We start from the raw sequence: 18,014 nt of genomic DNA on the forward strand, positions 1-18,014 counted from the left end.
TTAAGAGCCCTTGAATAATAAATACCAAGGAGATCTGATATCAGTCGCAGGCCAGAAGGGAGCTACTGTAGACTGTTATTAAAGACTTTGAATACATAAAGAAGAGTAGAATCTTTACCTGCACAAACCAGTTCATTAACTAACTACCATCACAGTTCTCTTGAGACCACTTCCTCTCTCAAAGTAGATATACTTGAGGCAACTTTGAGTTATTGTATTATTATTGAAGATTTTTAACAGGAGAATGACAGGAACAATTTATATTTCATACATTGAACATTCCTAGTAATTCCAGCTTACTTTTAAGATGCCCACATCAAATTGGAGAGATGGCTCAGAGGTTAAGAGCACTGACTACTCTTCCAGAGGTCCTGAGTTCAATTCCCAGCAACCACAAGGTGGCTCACAACCATCTATAAGCAATCTGGTTCTGATAATGCAAACAGAACACTGTACATAACAAATATTTTTTTAAAAAAAGATACCCACATCATAAATTGGTGTTTATCATTTGGTTTGAATTTTAAAATAGAATTAAAACTTTGGATTCTATAACTAAAAATGTGACAGCATTAAAAGTTAGTTTCTAGTATGTAGCTTTGATAATAGCAAAGATGCTAGTCACTGGAAAGTGGAATTAGATGCTTAATTTTACATATTTTATAAATGAAAGTTGAGGAATTTGTAAATCTTTCGTGGCTTGGACTTTATTAAATCTATTCATATAGTATATATACTTACTGAAGTTTACTCTGATGGTAAAAAATGCTATAGATTGCCTTACTGATTGATTGTTTGATTTATTTTTCAAGACAGGGTTTCTATGTGTAGCCCTGGCTGTCCTGGAGCTAGCTCTTGTTGACCAGGGTGGCCTGGAACTCACAAAGATCTGCTTGCCTCTGCCTCTCAATTGTTGAAATTAAAGGCTTGTGCCATCACGGTCCAATTAGCTTGCCTTTATTTTAAAGCTAACTACAGGCCACAAATTAAAGTTTTTCATGCTGGGTGGTGGTAGCTCAAGCCTTTAATCCCAGCACTTGGAGTCAGAGATAAGTGGATCTCCGTGAGTTCAAGTCCAGCCTGGTCTACAGAGCAAGTTCCAGGACAGCCAGAGCTACACAGAGAGAGACCCAATCTAGAAAAACAAAGTCTGTCTTGTAATTATAGTATTTCCTTAAATAATTTAGTTTTTCTTCACAGTAGTTCAAGTACTGGTAATTGTAATAGTTTGTGATAACATTATATTCATTCATTTTGAGAGAACCAGTGATCTGAATCTAAATTAGAAATTGACAAACTTTAGTTGCTGAGAATAATGGTTACATTTTAATTTCTGATTTTTTTTTGTTTTTTGTTTTGCTTTGTTTTGTTGAGATGGTTTCTCTGTGTAGCCTTGGATGTCCTGGAATTCATTCTGTAGACCAGGCTGGCCTACAACTCACAGAGATCCTCCTGCTTCTGCCTCCCGAGTACTGGGATTAAAGGCATGCGCCACCACTGCTGGGCCCATTTTAATATTTTTAAGAGAAGAATTTGTAACAGAAACCAAAGATACTCTCAAAAAAGTATTTACTTGGTTCCTTGTTGAGAAAAATTTCCAGTCTCTTATCTGTATGAATGTAATTTTTTGTGGCACATGCATCTTTTTTCTTCTCAAAATATTTCTTAATTTGTCTTAGAATTGACATTTGAAGTGTAAATTTTTCATTATTTTCTACAGAGAAGATGGGGAATTAGAAGATGGTGAAATAGATGATGCAGGATTTGAAGAAACACAAGATCAGGAGGCAAAAGAGAATGAAAAGCAGAAAGATGAGAAAGCCTACAGAAAATCAAGAAAAAAACACAAGAAAGAAAGAGAAAAGAAAAAATCCAAAAGGAGAAAACATGAGAAACATAAGGTTAGTTAAGCTAGCATCAACTTTTCATTCCTTTTTGTTGTTGTTTGCTTGCTTGCTGGCTTGTTTGAGACAGTATCTCATGTAAGCCAGACTGACCTTGAATTCATTCTATAGCTGAAGATGATCTTGAACTCCTGATCCTTCTGCTCCCCTCCCCCCATGACAAATGCAAGACTTCTGTGTTTGACAAGGACTACATACAAAGATCATGTCTTAACCACACCCTACACACATAAAAGTTACAATTCAAAATGAATATATTATTTTTATATTCTTCAAAGAAACAACTGTCATGAAGCAGGAACAGTTAGTGACTATAAAAATAGAGCGTAGCAGTAATAAGCTAATATATTTCTTCCATCAGTTTAAGTGTTTATCTAGTTATTCTTTATAAATGAAATTCAGGAGTCAGATATGAGTGTAAGTACCTGAATGATCAAGTAAGTGGTGAAGAAAAGAACAAAGAGCTATCTCTGTCTGTCTGTCTGTCTTGTTCTTCCATCCAAAAAAGGCATGAGAACCTCTCTAATCCCTGGCCTATTACTTCCTATCTCTATATATGTCCTCAGTCCTTCAAAACCTTTATGGTTAATTAATTTTGGTCAGCTAGTAGCTAGATATGCCCTCTGATTCAAAGCAAATTTTTATGGACAGTCTTGGGAGCATCAGAATGTGATCAAAATATCACCAAACAATCAAGTAATTACTGATCAAACTTATCTCCTACTGGACAAGTGTGTATTTCAAACCCTAACCAAAAATAGCTGTGTATTTGAAGTATTTGGCAGCATAATTGTAAAAAGATTGTTCATCTGTCAAATCAATGAAATCAAGATTAAAAGAGAAAACCAAACTCCAAACATTTAGAAGCAAAATAGGTTTGTACTAGGGCCACAGAGGCAGGTGGAAATCTGTGAGTTTGAGGCTAGTTTGGTCTACACAGAGAGTGTCAGGTTTGCCAGGGTTAGTGAGGCCTTGTCTCAAAAAACAAAACCAAAAATACTTGTTGGTTTTTATATTTGAAATTGCATTACAATGTAAATAAGCTTTCTCTCATTATTTGCCAACTATTATCAACCACTTGGTGTTTTCATTTTACTTTTGTTCAATTTTGTGGGCTGGATTCATTTCAGGTAGGTAATTTGAAGTAGTTTTAGTGTTTTCATGCCAATAAATAACTCCAAAGCAACTTTAGACCAAATTAAGTAAACAAATAGCCTACTCATGTTCTGGAGCCTTTTGGTGATGAGGAGCCAATTTTATTTCCTTAAATATTAGCTTAAACTGAGCATGGTGGTATATACCTGTAATCCCAGCTCTGGAGGCTGAGGCTGAGAGGCATAAATGTGTAAATGTCAGACCATTTTAGAGCCAAGTGATTTGTTTTAAGATCTTGGTATGGAGTTGATGAGAAATACATGTCCATATATGTGAACAAAAGGGGAAAAAACTTCAGCCTGTAAGTGGTGGTGGCCTTTAGAGCAAGACTTTATCCTTTTGGTTTTGAGCCTAGCCTTTAATGGCTGACTTATCTCTCCAACCTAGAGCAAGAATTTCTCAATGCACTCAGGAGTCTAAGGAATAGTAGAACCTCCTGTTTGCCACCACTGACTGAAACAAGCTTATGTGGTTATGAACTAATTTCCTTCTTGTGAATGTAACATAAGTCTTTGTTCCTTTCAGCATAACTCTCCATCTGGTGATGATAGTTCTGACTACAGCCTGGATTCAGATGTCGGACGTATGGAAAGTTCCTATAAGAAAAGAAGTAGTTTCTACAGGGATTATGACATTCCATTTTCTCAGGTATTGTCTTTTTTTATTATGACAAACCATGTATAACATAAAATATACCATGTAACTGCATTTCAGAGTATGATTGAGTAGCATTTAAATATATCTGCAGTATTTAGCCATCACTGCCATTCTTGTCTAGAACTTCTTACTCATTTGGAATAAAATTCCTGTCCCTAGGAAGCAGCCCTACTCCTCATTCCTCTATCTACTGCCCTCACTTTCTGTCCATGAATTTGCCTCTTCTAGAACCCTGGTATCATGCTTTGTCCTTTTGGATATGGCTTATATTACTCAGCATGTTTCAAGATTCATTCATGTTCAGTGTATATTAAAAGTTCATTCTTTTTAACACTGATTAATACTCCATTGTTGTATTGCTACATTTTTGTTTATCCAATCATCTGTTGAGGGACCCTTGGGTTTTTTGCACTTTTTGCTTGTTGTGAGTAATCCAGCTTATAAAAATGAGTAAAAAATTGTCTTCAGAGCCTTTCATTCATTTCCTTGGAGCATATGCCTAATAGTGAAATTTATTGGTGGTTCCTTTTAAATTTCTGAGGAATAACCACCAGTCTGTTTTAACAGATTTTACTGTTATACATCCGATTAGAAATGCTCAAGGCATCTTCTCTGCATCCTTGCCCGTGCTTGTTCTTTTCTATTTTCGTTGACTGTGGGGAGTAGAAAATGGGTGTTCAAGTAGCAGTCATATTTTTTGTATCACCTTTTTTTTTTTTTTTTTTTTTTTTTTGGTTTTTCGAGAGGGGTTTCTCTGTATTGTTTTGGAGGCTGTCCTGGAACTCACTCTGTAGACCAAGCTGGCCTCGAACTCACAGAGATCCGCCTGCCTCTGCCTCCCGAGTGCTGGGATTAAAGGCGTGCGCCACCAACGCCCGGCTTGTATTACCTTTTAAAGGTGTAAAATACAAGTTGAATTTGCACATATTTTGGAAATACTGAAAATCTGTTTGTCATGCTAGCATATATTTGTTAGATACATACTACAAATTCCCAAGTCTTTGAGATAAAGAATGTATTATATTATCAAATTTACTGGCACTGGTGTTTGTCTGGATCACATATTAGACATTTTTTTCCTGAGTCTTAAGTCTAGAAGTTCCTGTTCAAGATGCTAGCAGAGTTTGTTTCCATTGGCAGCTATATGGAAGTGTCTGGTTAGCACCCCCCTCTGGTTTATAAATGGATGCCTTCTTACAGCTTTGCCTTCACATGGCAATGCTGCTTTATCTAGTGACCCTGGTGGCTCTGAATGCACAGATTATTCCTCTCTATAAGAACGGCAGTCAAAGCTGGGTGGTGGTGGCACACACCTTTAGTCCCAGCACTCTGGAGGCAGACAGGCAGATCTCTGTGAGTTTGAGGCCAGCCTGATCTACAAAGTTACACAGAGAAACCCCCATCTCAAGAAAAAAAAATCCAGGCACTTGTGGGGCAGAGGTAGGCAGATCTCTGTATTCAAGGCCAGCCTGGTTTACAGAGTGAGTTCCTGGACAGCCAGGACTACACAAAGAAAGAACACCAGCCAAATTATATTAGAGGTTATTTTTAGGCCCTGTCTGCAGATGCAGTCACATTCTGAGCTACTGGGGTTAGGACTTCTGCACAGGAATTTTGGAGAGATACACTCCAACCTGTAGTGCACCAAGGTCATAATGAATTGTGAATTTATGTAACATTGGCTTCTTTAAATGCAAAAATCATGTGGAATGTTTTAAAAATGAAAGAGTGGTAGAACACTTGCATAGCATGCTCTGGGTTCCATCCTCAGCACTAGAAAAGAAAACAGTCATAAGGCAACACTATACTTCTTTCTTAAATATGTGCTGTATAAACAAAGTCCTTATATAAGTATTAATTAATGTTCTACTAGGAAAGCAATATTCTTTTTTACAAGAACTTTATTCTTTGTCCTAATTTGATAATGCTAATCTCTTGTGAGTTTAGAAACCTAATTAGTCTGTTTGAGTATATGGTTTATCTCTGTTGTCCTTTTTTTTTTTTAATTTTATTTTATTTTGTGTGCATGCAGTGCCCCCAAGGGCCAGAAGAGGGCAGTGGATCCCTGAGACTGGAGTATTACAAAATGCTAGAGATCAAACACTGATCCTTTGGAAAAGCAGCCAGTATGTTATCCTCTGAGTCATCTCTTGAACCCCATATTCTTTTGCGTGTGTACACAAATGTATAAGTGTTGCAGATGAATTTGCACTTGTGTGTATACATGTGGAAGCCATAAGACAACCTTGACTGTTATTCTCAGTTACTATCGCTTTGCTTTTTGTTTGTTTGAAGATTTGTTTTTAATGATGTATATATGGAGTGGGGACAGTGTGTGCACGTATCAGGTGTCCATGGAGGCTAGAAATGTTAGATCTCTGGAGTTCCTGGTGGTTTTGAGCTGCTTAACATGAGTTTTAGGAATCAGGCTCAAGTCCTCTGGAAGGGCAGTATGCAGTTTTAACCACTGAGTCATCTTTCCAGTCCCAACTCACGTTGGTTTTTGAGAAAATGTCTTTCATTGTCCTATTGTCAAATAGGCTAGGCTAGCTAGCCAATGATTCCTGAGACTCTACTTGTTTCCATCTTTCCAGCACTGGTATTGTACTGCCAACATTTTGCATGAGTTTTGGGGGACTGAACTCTGTTATCCATGTTTGCAAGGCAAGCCCTTTGCCAGATGAGCTAGTGTCCCAGTCCCTGGTGCCCTCTTTATAGTTGGTACTGTTAAATGACTATCAGTAAATGTTTAATTAAGTCACCTTCTTTAAAAAATTTAAACAATAGTTACAAATTTATATTTAGTTGTGAAATATTAGAATTAATATCACATGGCTGGGTGATGGTGGCACACGCCTTTAATCCCAGCACTAGGGAGACAGAGGCAGGTGAATCTCTGTGAGTCCAAGGCTAGCCTGGTCTACAGAGAGAGCTTTTAGGATAGTCAGAGTGACTGCCTCAAAAAAAGAAAAAATAATTCCTATCACACCACATTTAAAGTGCAATAAACTAAGAACAAGGTATGGTCTTTGCTTTTTCGTGGTCTTCAAGTCAAAATTATGTGGAATTTTTCTTTTTTTATTAAAAAGTTGACAGAAGATATGATAGAACTAATTATAAAGTACTTGTGAAATATTTAAATGAATACTATCATTAAGCAAACTTCTAGGACTAATATATTTGTCTTTCATGTTTTAGTAAGAATGTAATGAAATTAATGTTTATTGTAAGCAATTTCTTAATAAGCAATTTTTTTCATTCAGTATTACTTCACTATTAGAGAAAGCTTCTCTATTGGTAATAGACCTCAGAGATAAATGATTTTTCACAAAGATTTTGCAATTTTATTGAATATACACTTATTTTTTTTATTTTTTTATTTTTTTTTTTGGTTTTTCGAGACAGGGTTTCTTTGTGGCTTTGGAGGCTGTCCTGGAACTAGCTTGGTAGTCCAGGCTGGTCTCGAACTCACAGAGATCCGCCTGCCTCTGCCTCCCGAGTGCTGGGATTAAAGGCGTGCGCCACCAACGCCCGGCCTGAATATACACTTATAAGGATATTTTTGCACAAGTGTATATTATATTCTTAACATATTCCCCTCCATACTCCCACCTTCCTCTTCCTCAACCTCCCTGATTAATCCACATTGTTCCCTAACATGGCATGTATTCACATTATTATATGTGCCTTTATAAAGTCTAAGACACAAAGAAAACACAGCATTTGTCTTTTTGAAATTGGCTTAATTAGCTTAATATGATAATATCCAGTTACATACATTTCCCTACAAATGGCAAAACTTTGTTCTTTATGCCTAAAAAAACATTCTATCCATCCCTCTGTTAATGGCCACCTAGGTTTGTTTCATAACTTAGCTAATGTGCCTAACTGCAGTTTATGGATGTGGGAGTATCTCTATGATATACTGGTTCAGACTCCTTTGGGTAAGTAGTCATTGTTTTTCATCATCATCACCAACATCATCATTATTGTTATAGCTTAGTATTGCTTTGACTATCCCGAGTCTTTTGTGTTTCTATATGAATTTTAAGATTTTTTTTCAGTTTTTGTAAAGAATTAGGTATAGGCATTTTGATGGGGACTGTCTTAAATTTGTAGATTGCTTTTGATAAGATAGCCTTTTCATATTAGGCCTTCTAATCCATGAACATGGGAGGTATTCACATCTTCTAGTGTCTTCTTCAGTTTCTTTATCCAGCATTTAAGTTTTCGTTGGGGGGTACTGTAGTAGGATTTTTCTTTTCAGACTGTCAGCTTACAAATAATGGCCAGAGACTTCTTATTAATTATGAAAGCTCGGCCTTAGCTTAGGCTTGTTCCAAACTAGTTCTTATAACTTAAATTAACCCATATTTTTAATCTATATTCTTCCACAAGGCTCATTACTTCATCTCCTTCCGTACTTCCTCTCATCCTGGTTCCTCTTCATCTAGCTGACGATTCCACCTTCATTCTTCCCAGAGTTCTCTCTGCCTGGAAGTCTGACATATACTCTCCTGCCTAGCTATCGGCTGTTAATTTTTTTATTATACCAGTCACACAATACATCTTCACATATTGCACAAATATCCTACAATAGTACTTTTTACTTGCTTAGCTAGATTATTCCAAATTTTGGCTTCTAAGAAAACAATTATGAATGGGATTGTTTCTCTGGTTCCATCTTCAGCATGTTTGATATTTTTTTAGGGTGGCTGCTGGTTTTTTTGTGTTAATTTTTTTAACTTGCTGTGCTATTTTCTGAAAATGTTTATCAGATCTGGGAGTTTGCTGATGGAGTTTTCAGGGTCTTTAAAGTATAGACTCCTATCACCTTCCAATGATGATACTTTTACTTTCTTTACTATCTGTATCGTTTATTTTCTTTTTTTCTTATTGCTATAGCTAAGACTTCATGTATTATACTGAATAGGACTGGAGAGACTGAACTTTTTGTCTTGTTCCTAATTTTAGCGGAAATAATTTAAGACCTGCCTGCCTCTGACTGCAGAGGTTTAAAGATATGTGCCTCCACACCCAACCTGACACCATCTAGAGAACCTTAGTGAGTGTTTATATGGATTAGGTTAGCCTCTAGGGAATTTTCTTAGTTACGGTGAACTGAGGTTGGGAAGACTCACCTTAAGTGTGGGCAGCATCATTTCATGGACAGGACCTTGCAATGAAAAGGAAAGAGCAAGCTGAGCACTAAAAGCATGCATGCATGCATGCATGCATCCATTCATTCATGTGCTCTCTGGTCCTCATTGTGGAGGTGATATGACCAACTCCCTGAAACTCATACTGTGAGCTAAAATAACCCCTAAATTGCTTTTGTCAGGGTGTTTTTAATCACAGTAACAGGAAACAAAACTTGGACACATACATTTTACTTTGTTATGTTATAATTTAGTTCAGTTTTAGGAATTTTAAATTTTCTGTCTTGAGGTATTGGATGACTCATTCATCATTCAGGATTGTGGTGTTCAATATTTATGAGTTTGTGTATGTTCTATAGTTTCTCTTGTTGATTTCTAGTTTTATTCTATTGTGTTCAAGTAGAGTACAGGAATTATTTCAATTTCCCTCTATTTGTTAAGATATGGTTTATTCATTAGCCTGGCTCATGGGAACTCAAAGAGTCCGAACCAAGGGAGCCTGCATGGGACCCACCTAGGCCTTCTGCATATTGTCTTTTAGGTCCATTTGATTAATGATGTAATTTAACTCAAATGTTTCTCTTTTTCTTGTCACAATGACCTGTCTACTGGTGAGAGTAGGATATTGAAGTCACCACATTTACTGTGTTGAGGTTAATGTTACAACTTTACATCTAGTAACTTTTTTTATAAAATTAGGTTCATCTGTGTTTGTTGTGTATGCCTTTAGAATTATAATATCCTTTTGATGGGTTGTCCCTTAATCGATAAGAAATGGTCTTCTTTCTCTCTTATTTTTGTGTGAAGTCTATTTGATCAGATATTAGAACAGTGCTACCTATGTACTTATTATTTCTATTTTCTTAGAAAACCTTTTTAATCCTTTTACTCTAAGATTGTGTATGTCTTTGACTTTTTTTTTTACAAAATTTTTACATGTTTTTTATTTTTTTCCATTTTTCCTTTTATTGAAAATGGATTCTTGGGCAGGGTATGGTGGCACATGCATTTAATCCCAGTATTCAGGAGAGGGAAGCAGAGACAGGTGAATCTCTGTGAATTCAAGGCCAGCCTGGTCTATAAAGTGAGTTCCAGGACAGCCAGGACTGTTACACAGAGAAACCCTGTCTCAAATAAAACAAAACAAAAAAGAAAGTAGATTCTTTTCTCATACAGTATATCCTGATCACCCTTTCCATTTCGTCTACCCCTCCCAGTTTCTTTCTACCTCTCCTACCTTCTAGATAACTCCCTTTCTAGCTCTCATTAGAAAAGAACAGGCTCCTAGAAGATAACAACCAAACATGACAAAATAAAATACACTAAAACAGAAACCATAACATTGAGTCTGCTCAAAGCAACCCAACAAAAGGAAAGGAGCCTCAATATGAGGCCAGGCTTCAGAGACCACTTTTTCACACACTCAGGAGTCCTATAGGAACACTAAACTGAAAGTTGTATTATATACTTAGAGGACCTGGTGCAGGCCCTGTGCTTGTTGCTTCGGTCTCTGTGAGTTCATATGAGCCTTGCTCAGTTGATTCAGAGGGTCTTATTTTCCTGGTGTTCTCAAGGATATCCCTCTGTATATTTATGTGTGTTGATATTTTACCTGCATGTATATCTGTATGAGGGTGTTAGATCTCCTGGAACTGGAGTTACAGACAGTTGTGAAGCTTCGATGTAGGTGCTGAGATTGAACCAGGTCCTCTGGAAAAGCAGCCAGTGCTCTTAACCACTGAGCCATCTCTCCAGCCACCACCTCTGGCTCTTCCATGGGGGTTCCCTGATCTCTGATGGGAGGGATTTGATGAAGGCATCCCATTTAGAGCTTTGTATTCCAAGGACTCTCTCTCTCCATGTAATGTCTGTCTGTGAGTCTCTGCATCTGTTCCTGTACACTGTAGAAGGAAGTTTCTCTGATGATGACTGAATAAGGCATATCATTAGGAGTCATCTAATTGATATGTTTTTTGTTTGTTTGGTTTTTAGTTTGTGGGTTTTTTGTTTTGTTTTGTTTTTTATGCCAGTAGTGTTTGGTTTTACCCTGGGTCTCTGGGCTATCTAGTTTCTGGTTCTTGGTCACCCAAGCATTGTTGGATGTAGGCCTTAAGTCAAATCAGACATTCGTTGACTGTTCCCACCAATTCAGTAACACTGTTGTTCTAGCGTATCTTGACACATGACAGATCAAAGGTTTTGTGGCTATGTTGGTGTATATGCTTGCTTTTGGTAGAGTACCTTCCTGCACCAAAGACACTAGAACATAGAGGTGAAGGCTCAATGTTGGTACCAGATTGACATCTCCATGTGCAAAGAATTATGGGTGTGTTGTCCTGGCAATGGGGCCTGTAGCATTAAATGTTTTTTACTCTTTTTGACTTTTGGGGGATCACCACCCAGATCCCAAGTAAGTCATTCAAGGAGGCTTATAATTAGTTGTGAGTGACTGGCCTTAGCTTGGCTTGTTTCTTGTCAACTTTTCTTAACTATAACTATCCCATCTACATTTTCCCTCTGGGTATTTTTTTTCTCCATTTTTATTTACCTTTTACACATGTTACTCTCAGTTCCCTCTCCCTTCCCTCCTCCCCCGACCCCCTATCCTCCCAACCCTTCACCTTGCTCCACTCCTCCTCCACACCCCAGGAAGGGTAAGGACTTCCATGAGGGATTTTCATATCATCCCAGGCAGGGCCTAGGTCCTCTACCATGTGTCCAGGCTGAGAGAGCATCCCTCCATGTGGAATGGACTCCCAGAGTCTATTTGTGTGCCAGGAATAACTACAGATCTACTCTCCAATGTCCCATAGATTGCAGAGGCCTGTTCTCTGACACCCAAGTTCAGGAGGGGGCGGTGTGGATCAGTCCCATGCTGGCCTCTCAGTCATCAGTCTGGGGTCCATGCATTCCCACTTGTTTAGGTCAGCTGCCTCTGTGGGTTTCTCCAGCCTGATCTTGATTCCTTTGATCATTACTCCTCTTAGTAACTGGGTTCCAGGGGTTCAGTTCTGTTTTTAGCTGTGGGTGTCGCCTCTGCTTCTGTCAGCCACTGGATGAGGGTTCTAGGATAGCATATAAAGTAGTCATCAGTCTCATCATGGGAGGGCATTTAAGGTTGCCTTAATGTCTGTTGGTGTCATTCTTGTATATCTATGAAGATCTCACTAGTGCCAGATCTCTCCTCCAGCTTATAATGGCTCCCTCTATTATGGTATCTCTCATCCTTCTCTCCTCTTTTCTTACCCTAGCTCAACCTTCCTGTCCCTCCTCATGTCCTCCTCTCCCCTCCTCTTTTTCCCCTCTCTTTCTCCCATCTCTTTCTGCGCCCCACCCCAGCTCATAATCCAATTAGGAGATCTCATTCCATAACCCTTCTCTGGGTTCCCATGCATATCTCTCTTAGGATCCTCCCTGCTTCACAGACTCTGATTGTAGGCTGGGAATGCCCTGTTCCATGTCTAAAATCCATATATGATTGAGTACATACCATGTTTGTCTTTTTGTGACTGGGTTACCTCACTCAGGATGGCTTCTTCTAGTGTCATCCATTTGCCTGCAGATTTCAAGATTCCATTGTTTTTTTCTGCTGAATAGTACTCCATTGTGTAAATGTATCATATTTTCTCTATCCACTCTTCAGTTGAGGGGCATCTAGGTTGCTTCCAGGTTCTGGCTATTACAACAAATAATGCTGCTATGAACATAGTTGGGCAGATGTCCTTATTGTATGAGTGTACATCATTTGGGTATATGCATAAGAGTGGAATTGTTGGAGCTTGTGGTAGCTGATTTCCATTTTCCTGAGGAATCTCCATACCGATGTCCACAGTGGTTGCACAAGTTGGCATTCCCACCAGCAGTGGAGGAGTATTCCCCTTTCTCCACATCCTCTCCAGCATAAATTGTCATTAGTGGTTTTGATTTTAGCCATTCTGACGTGAGTAAGATGGTATCTCAGAGTTGTTTTGATTTGCATTTCCCTGATGGCTAAGGATGTTGAACACTTTCTCAAGAGTCTGTCAGCCATTTTAGACTCCTCTATTGAGAATTAGCTATCTTGTTCTGTAACCCACTTTTTAATTGGATCCTTTGGTGTTTTGGAGACTTGCTTCTTGAGTTCTTTATAAATTTTGGAGATCAGCCCTCTGTCAGATGTGGGGTTGGTGAATATCTTTTCCCATTCTGTGGGCTGTTGTTTTGTCTTGTTGACTGTGTCCTTTCCCTTGCAGAAGCTTCTCAGCTTCAGCAGGTCCCATTTATTAATTGTTAATCTTAGTGTCTGTGCTACTGGTGTTATGTTCAGGAAGCAGTCTCCTGTACCAATTCATTCAAGGGTACCTCCCACCTTCTCTTTCAAGAAGTTCAGTTTGGCTGGATTGATGTTGAGGTCTTTGATCCATTTGGACTTAAGTTTTGTTCATGGTGATAGATATGGATCTATCTGCTGTCTTTTACATGCCAGCATCCAGTTACTCCAGCACCATTTGCTGAAGATGCTTTCTTTTTTTCCATTGTATAGTTTTAGCTTCTTTGTCAAAGATCAGGTTTTCAAAGGTGTGTGGGTTGATATCAGGGTCTTTGATTAGATTCCATTGGTCTACCTGTCTGTTTTTGTGCCAAAACCAAGCTGTTTTCAGGACTATAGCTCCATAGTAGAGCTTGAAGTCAGGGATGGTGATGCCTCCGGAAGTTCCTTTATTGTACAGGGTTGTTTTGGCTATCTTGGGTCTTCTGTTTTTCCATATAAAGTTGAGGATTGTCCTTTCCAGGTCTGTGAAAATTTGTGCTGGTATTTTGATAGGGATTGCATTGAATCTGTAGATTGCTTTTGGTAACATTGCCATTTTTACTATGTTGATCCTATCTATCCAAGAGCATGGGAGATCTTTCCATTTTCTGGTATCTTTTTTTATTTCTTTCTTTAGAGACTCAAAGTTATTGATATACAGGTCTTTCACTTGTTTGGTTAGCGTTACCCCCAGATATTTAATGTTGTTTGGGGATATTGTAAAGGGTGATGTTTCTCTGATTTCTTTCTCAGCCCATTTATTGTCTGTATATAATAGGGCTACTGATTTTTTTTAGTTAACCTTGTATCCTGCCACTTTGCTGAAGGTGTTTATCAGCTGTAGGAGTTCCCTGGTAGAGTTTTTTGGGTCACTTATTTAAACTATCATACCATCTGCAAATAGTGAAAGTTTGACTTCTTCCTTTCCAATTTATCCCCTTGATCTTCTTTTGTTGTCTTATTGCTCTAACTAGAACTTCAAGTACAATATTGAAGAGATATGAAGAGAGTGGACAGCTTTGTCTTGTTCCTGATTTTAGAGGAATTGTGTTGAGTTTCTCTCCATTTAGTTTGATGTTGGCTGTTGGTTTACTATAAATTGCTTTTATTATGTTCAGGTATGTTTCTGTTATCCCTGATCTCTCTAGGACCTTTATCATGAAGGGGTGTTGGATTTTGTCAAAGGCTTTTTCAGCATCTAGTGAGATGATCATGTGATTTTTCCTTTGCCGTTTGTTTATATGGTGCATTACATTGATAGATTTTTATATGTTGAACCATCCCTACATCGCTGTGATGAAGTCTACTTGATCATGGTGGATGATTTTTCTGATGTGTCCTTGGATTCAATTGCTAGTGTTTTATTAAGTATTGTTGCATCAATGTTCATGAGGGAAATTGGTCTGTAGTTCTCTTTCTTAGTTGTGTCTTTGTGTGGCTTGGGTACCAAGATAATTGTAGTCTCATAAAAAGAGTTTGGCAGCGAACATCCTGCTTCTATTGTTAGGAACACTTTGAGGAGTATTGGAATTAACTCTTTGAATTTCTGGTAGAATTCTGCACTGAACCCATCTCTTCTGGGCCTGGGTTTTTTGTTTGTTTGTTTTTGTTTTTTTGTTTTGGTTGGGAGGCTTTTGATGACTGCTTCTGTTTCATTAGGGGTTATAGGTCTGTTAAGATTGCTTATCTGCTCTTGATTTAATTTTGGCAAGTGATATCTATCCAGAAAATTGTCAATTTCCTTTAAATTTTCTAATTTTGTGGAGTACAGGTTTTCAAAGTATGCCCTATGATTCTCTGGATTTTCTCAGTGTCCGTTGTTATGTCCCCTTTTCATTTCTGATTTTGTTAATTATCATGCTCTCTCTCTGCCTTTTGGTTAGTTTGTCTATCTTGTTGATTTTCTCAAAGAACCAACTCTTTTTTTCATTGATTCTTTGCAATGCTTTCCTGGTTTCTACTTCGTTTATTTTAGCCCTCAATTTGATTATTTCCTGGCATCTACTCCTGCTGGGTGAGTTTGCTTCTTTTTGTTCTAGAGCTTTCAGTTGTGCTATTATTTCTCCATTGTGACTATTCTCAAGTTTCTTCATGTGGGCACTTAGTGCTATGAACTTTCCTCGTAGCACTGCTTTCAAAGTGTCCCATAAGTTTGGGTAAGTTGTGTCTTCATTCTCATTGAATTCCAGGAAGTCTTTGATTTCTTTTTTTTATTATTTCTTCCTTGACCCAGTGATGGTGCAATTAATTGTGCATTGTTCAATTTCCATGAGTTTGTAGGGTTTATGAGATTTGTGTTATTGTTGAATTCTAATTTTAAAGCATGGTGGTCTGATAAGATACAGGGGGTTATTTCGATTTTTTTGAATCTGTAGAGGTTTGCTATGTTTCTGATTATGTGGTCGATTTTAGAGAAGGTTCCATGTGGTGCTGAGAACAAGGTATATTCTTTTTTATTTGGGTAGAATGTTCTATAGATGTCTGTTAATCTCAATTGGGTCATAACTTCTATTAGTTCCTTTGCTTCTTTGTTAAGTTTCTGTCTGGTCCTGTCTAGGTGAGAGGGGAGTGTTGAAGTCTCATACTACTAGTGTGTGAGATTTTATGTGGGATTTGAGATTTAGTAAGGTTTCTTTCACAAATGTGGGTACCTTTGTATCTGGGGCATAGATGTTCAGAATTGAGACTTCATCTTGATGGACTTTTCCTGTGACAAATATAAAATGTCCTTCTTAATCTCTTTTGATTGATTTTAATTTGAAGTCTAATTTGTTAGATACTAGGATTGCTACACCAGCTTGTTTCTTGGGTCCGTTTGATTGAAAAATCTTTTCCCAACCCTTTACTCTGAGGTAACATCTGTCTTTGATGTTGAGGTGTGTTTCTTGTATGCAGCGGAAGGATGGGTTCTGTCTTCATATCCATTCTGTTAGTCTGTGTCTTTTTATAGGCAAGTTGAAACCGTTGACATTGAGGGATATTAATGACAACTGATTGTTGATTCTTGTTTGCTTTGTATTTATTAGTGGTGGTGTTATTGTGTATGGGTTTTCCTCCCTTTTTCTTTTGGTATTTGGTAAAGTGGGATTATCTATTGCCTATGTCTTTGTGAGTGTAGCTTTCTTTGTTAGGTTGAAGTTTTCCTTCCAGTACTTTCTGTAGGGCTGGGTTTGTGGATATGTATTGTTTAAATTTGGTTTTGCCGTGGAATGTCTTGATTTCTCCATTTATGGTAATTGCAAGCTTTTCTGGGTACAGTAGTCTGGGCTGGCATCCTTGTTCCCTTAGCGTTTGTAGGATATCTGACCAGGATCATCTGGCTTTCATAGTTTCCATTGAGAAGTCGGGTGTAGTTCAAATAGGTCTGCCTTTATATGTTACTTGGCCTTTTTCTTTAGCTGCTCTTAATATTTTCTCTTTATTCTGTAGGTTTGATGTTTTGATTATTATGTGGTGATGTTACTTCTTTTTCTGGTCCAGCCTATTTGGTGTTCTGTAAGATTCTTGTATTTTCATAGGTATATCCTTCTTTAGGTTAGGGAAATTTTCTTCTATGATTTTGTTGAATATGTTTTTTGTACCTTTGAGCTGTATTTCTTTGCCTTCTTCTATACCTATTATTCTCAGGTTTCACTTTTTCACGGTGTCCCATATTTCCTGGATAGTTTGTGTTAGGGATTTGTTGGATTTGAGATTTTCTTTGGTTGATGACTGTAATATCCTCTAATGAGTCTTCAACACCTGAGATTCTCTCTTCCATCTCTTGTATTCTATTGGTGATACTTGTATCTGTAGTTCCTTATCATTTACTCAGCTTTTCTATTTCCAGCATCCCTTCATTCTTTGTTTTCTTTATTGATTCTATTTCAGTTTTCAAGGCTTGAACTGCTTGGGTTGTTTCCTTCACTTGTTTGGTTGTTTTTTCTTGACTCTCTTTAGATTCTTTAAGAGATTTGTTTATTTCTTCAATTTTTTGGTTTATTTTTTTCTTCTATTTCTTTAAGGGATTTCCTCGTTTCCTCTTTGAGGGTCTCTATCATCTTCATAAAATAATTTTTAAGGTCTGTCTCTTCTGCTTCATCTATGTTGTGCTTTTCAGGTCTTGCTGTTGTGGAGTCTCTAGATTCTGGTGGTGTCATATTGGTCTTTCTATTGTTGAGTGTATTCTTATACTGTTGTCTTCCCATCCCTTCTTTGAGTGGGTGCAAGTGGGTCTCTCTGTCTCCACTGATCTCTCTGAAGCTGGCCGTGCAGATATGGGGAGAGCCCAGGGTAGGGTCTGGAAGGACTCAAGTCTTTCCTGTATGGGTGGATCCTCTTGATGCCAGGATCGCCCGGAGGATGGAGAGAGCAGGTGATAGGCAGGGAAGGGTTCCCCAGGAGGACCCAAGCTCACCTGGACCCAGGGCTTAGGTGTGGGGAGAGCCGGGGATGGGTTTGGGTCTTTCCTGGGTGGGCAGGTGCTCTGGATGCCAGGAGTGGCCCCCGGAAGATTGAGGGAGTGGGTGATAGGTGGGGAAGGGGTTCCCAGGTGGACCCTAGCTCACCTGAGGCTGAGTGTGCAGGTGTGGGGAGAGCTGGTAGTTGGGTCTGGAAGGCTCCCTCTGGGTATTTATCTTTCTTACTTGTGTGTATCTTATTTTTCTTCTTACTTCATGGATGTCTGGGTGGCTGACTCCTGATAGTCTCCTCTCTTTATTCTCTCCTCCTCTTTTCTCCTATTTTACTCTCTTCCTGCCAGCCCTACATATCCTTGCTCCTACCTCATTATTGGCAGTTTAGCTCTTTATTGGGATCACCAAATGTTTTAGATAGGCAAAGAATCAGAGCTTCACAGAGTTAAACAAA

General features: G+C 38.3%; 1 protein-coding gene across 2 annotated transcripts in view; it reads left to right on the plus strand.

The window, feature by feature from the left end:
- Zc3h6 (zinc finger CCCH-type containing 6) overlaps positions 1-18,014 on the plus strand; it is a 58,636-nt gene that overhangs the window by 23,664 nt on the left and 16,958 nt on the right. For both annotated transcript variants that reach the window (XM_005068605.4, XM_021226331.2), the window contains exons 2-3: positions 1,721-1,901; positions 3,585-3,707. In XM_005068605.4, the coding sequence (XP_005068662.1) occupies positions 1,721-1,901; positions 3,585-3,707 (304 nt within the window). The remainder of the gene's footprint in view (positions 1-1,720; positions 1,902-3,584; positions 3,708-18,014) is intronic.

This window comes from Mesocricetus auratus, unplaced genomic scaffold (genome assembly GCF_017639785.1).
Source record: "Mesocricetus auratus isolate SY011 unplaced genomic scaffold, BCM_Maur_2.0 Super-Scaffold_100004, whole genome shotgun sequence".
NCBI lineage: Eukaryota > Metazoa > Chordata > Mammalia > Rodentia > Cricetidae > Mesocricetus > Mesocricetus auratus.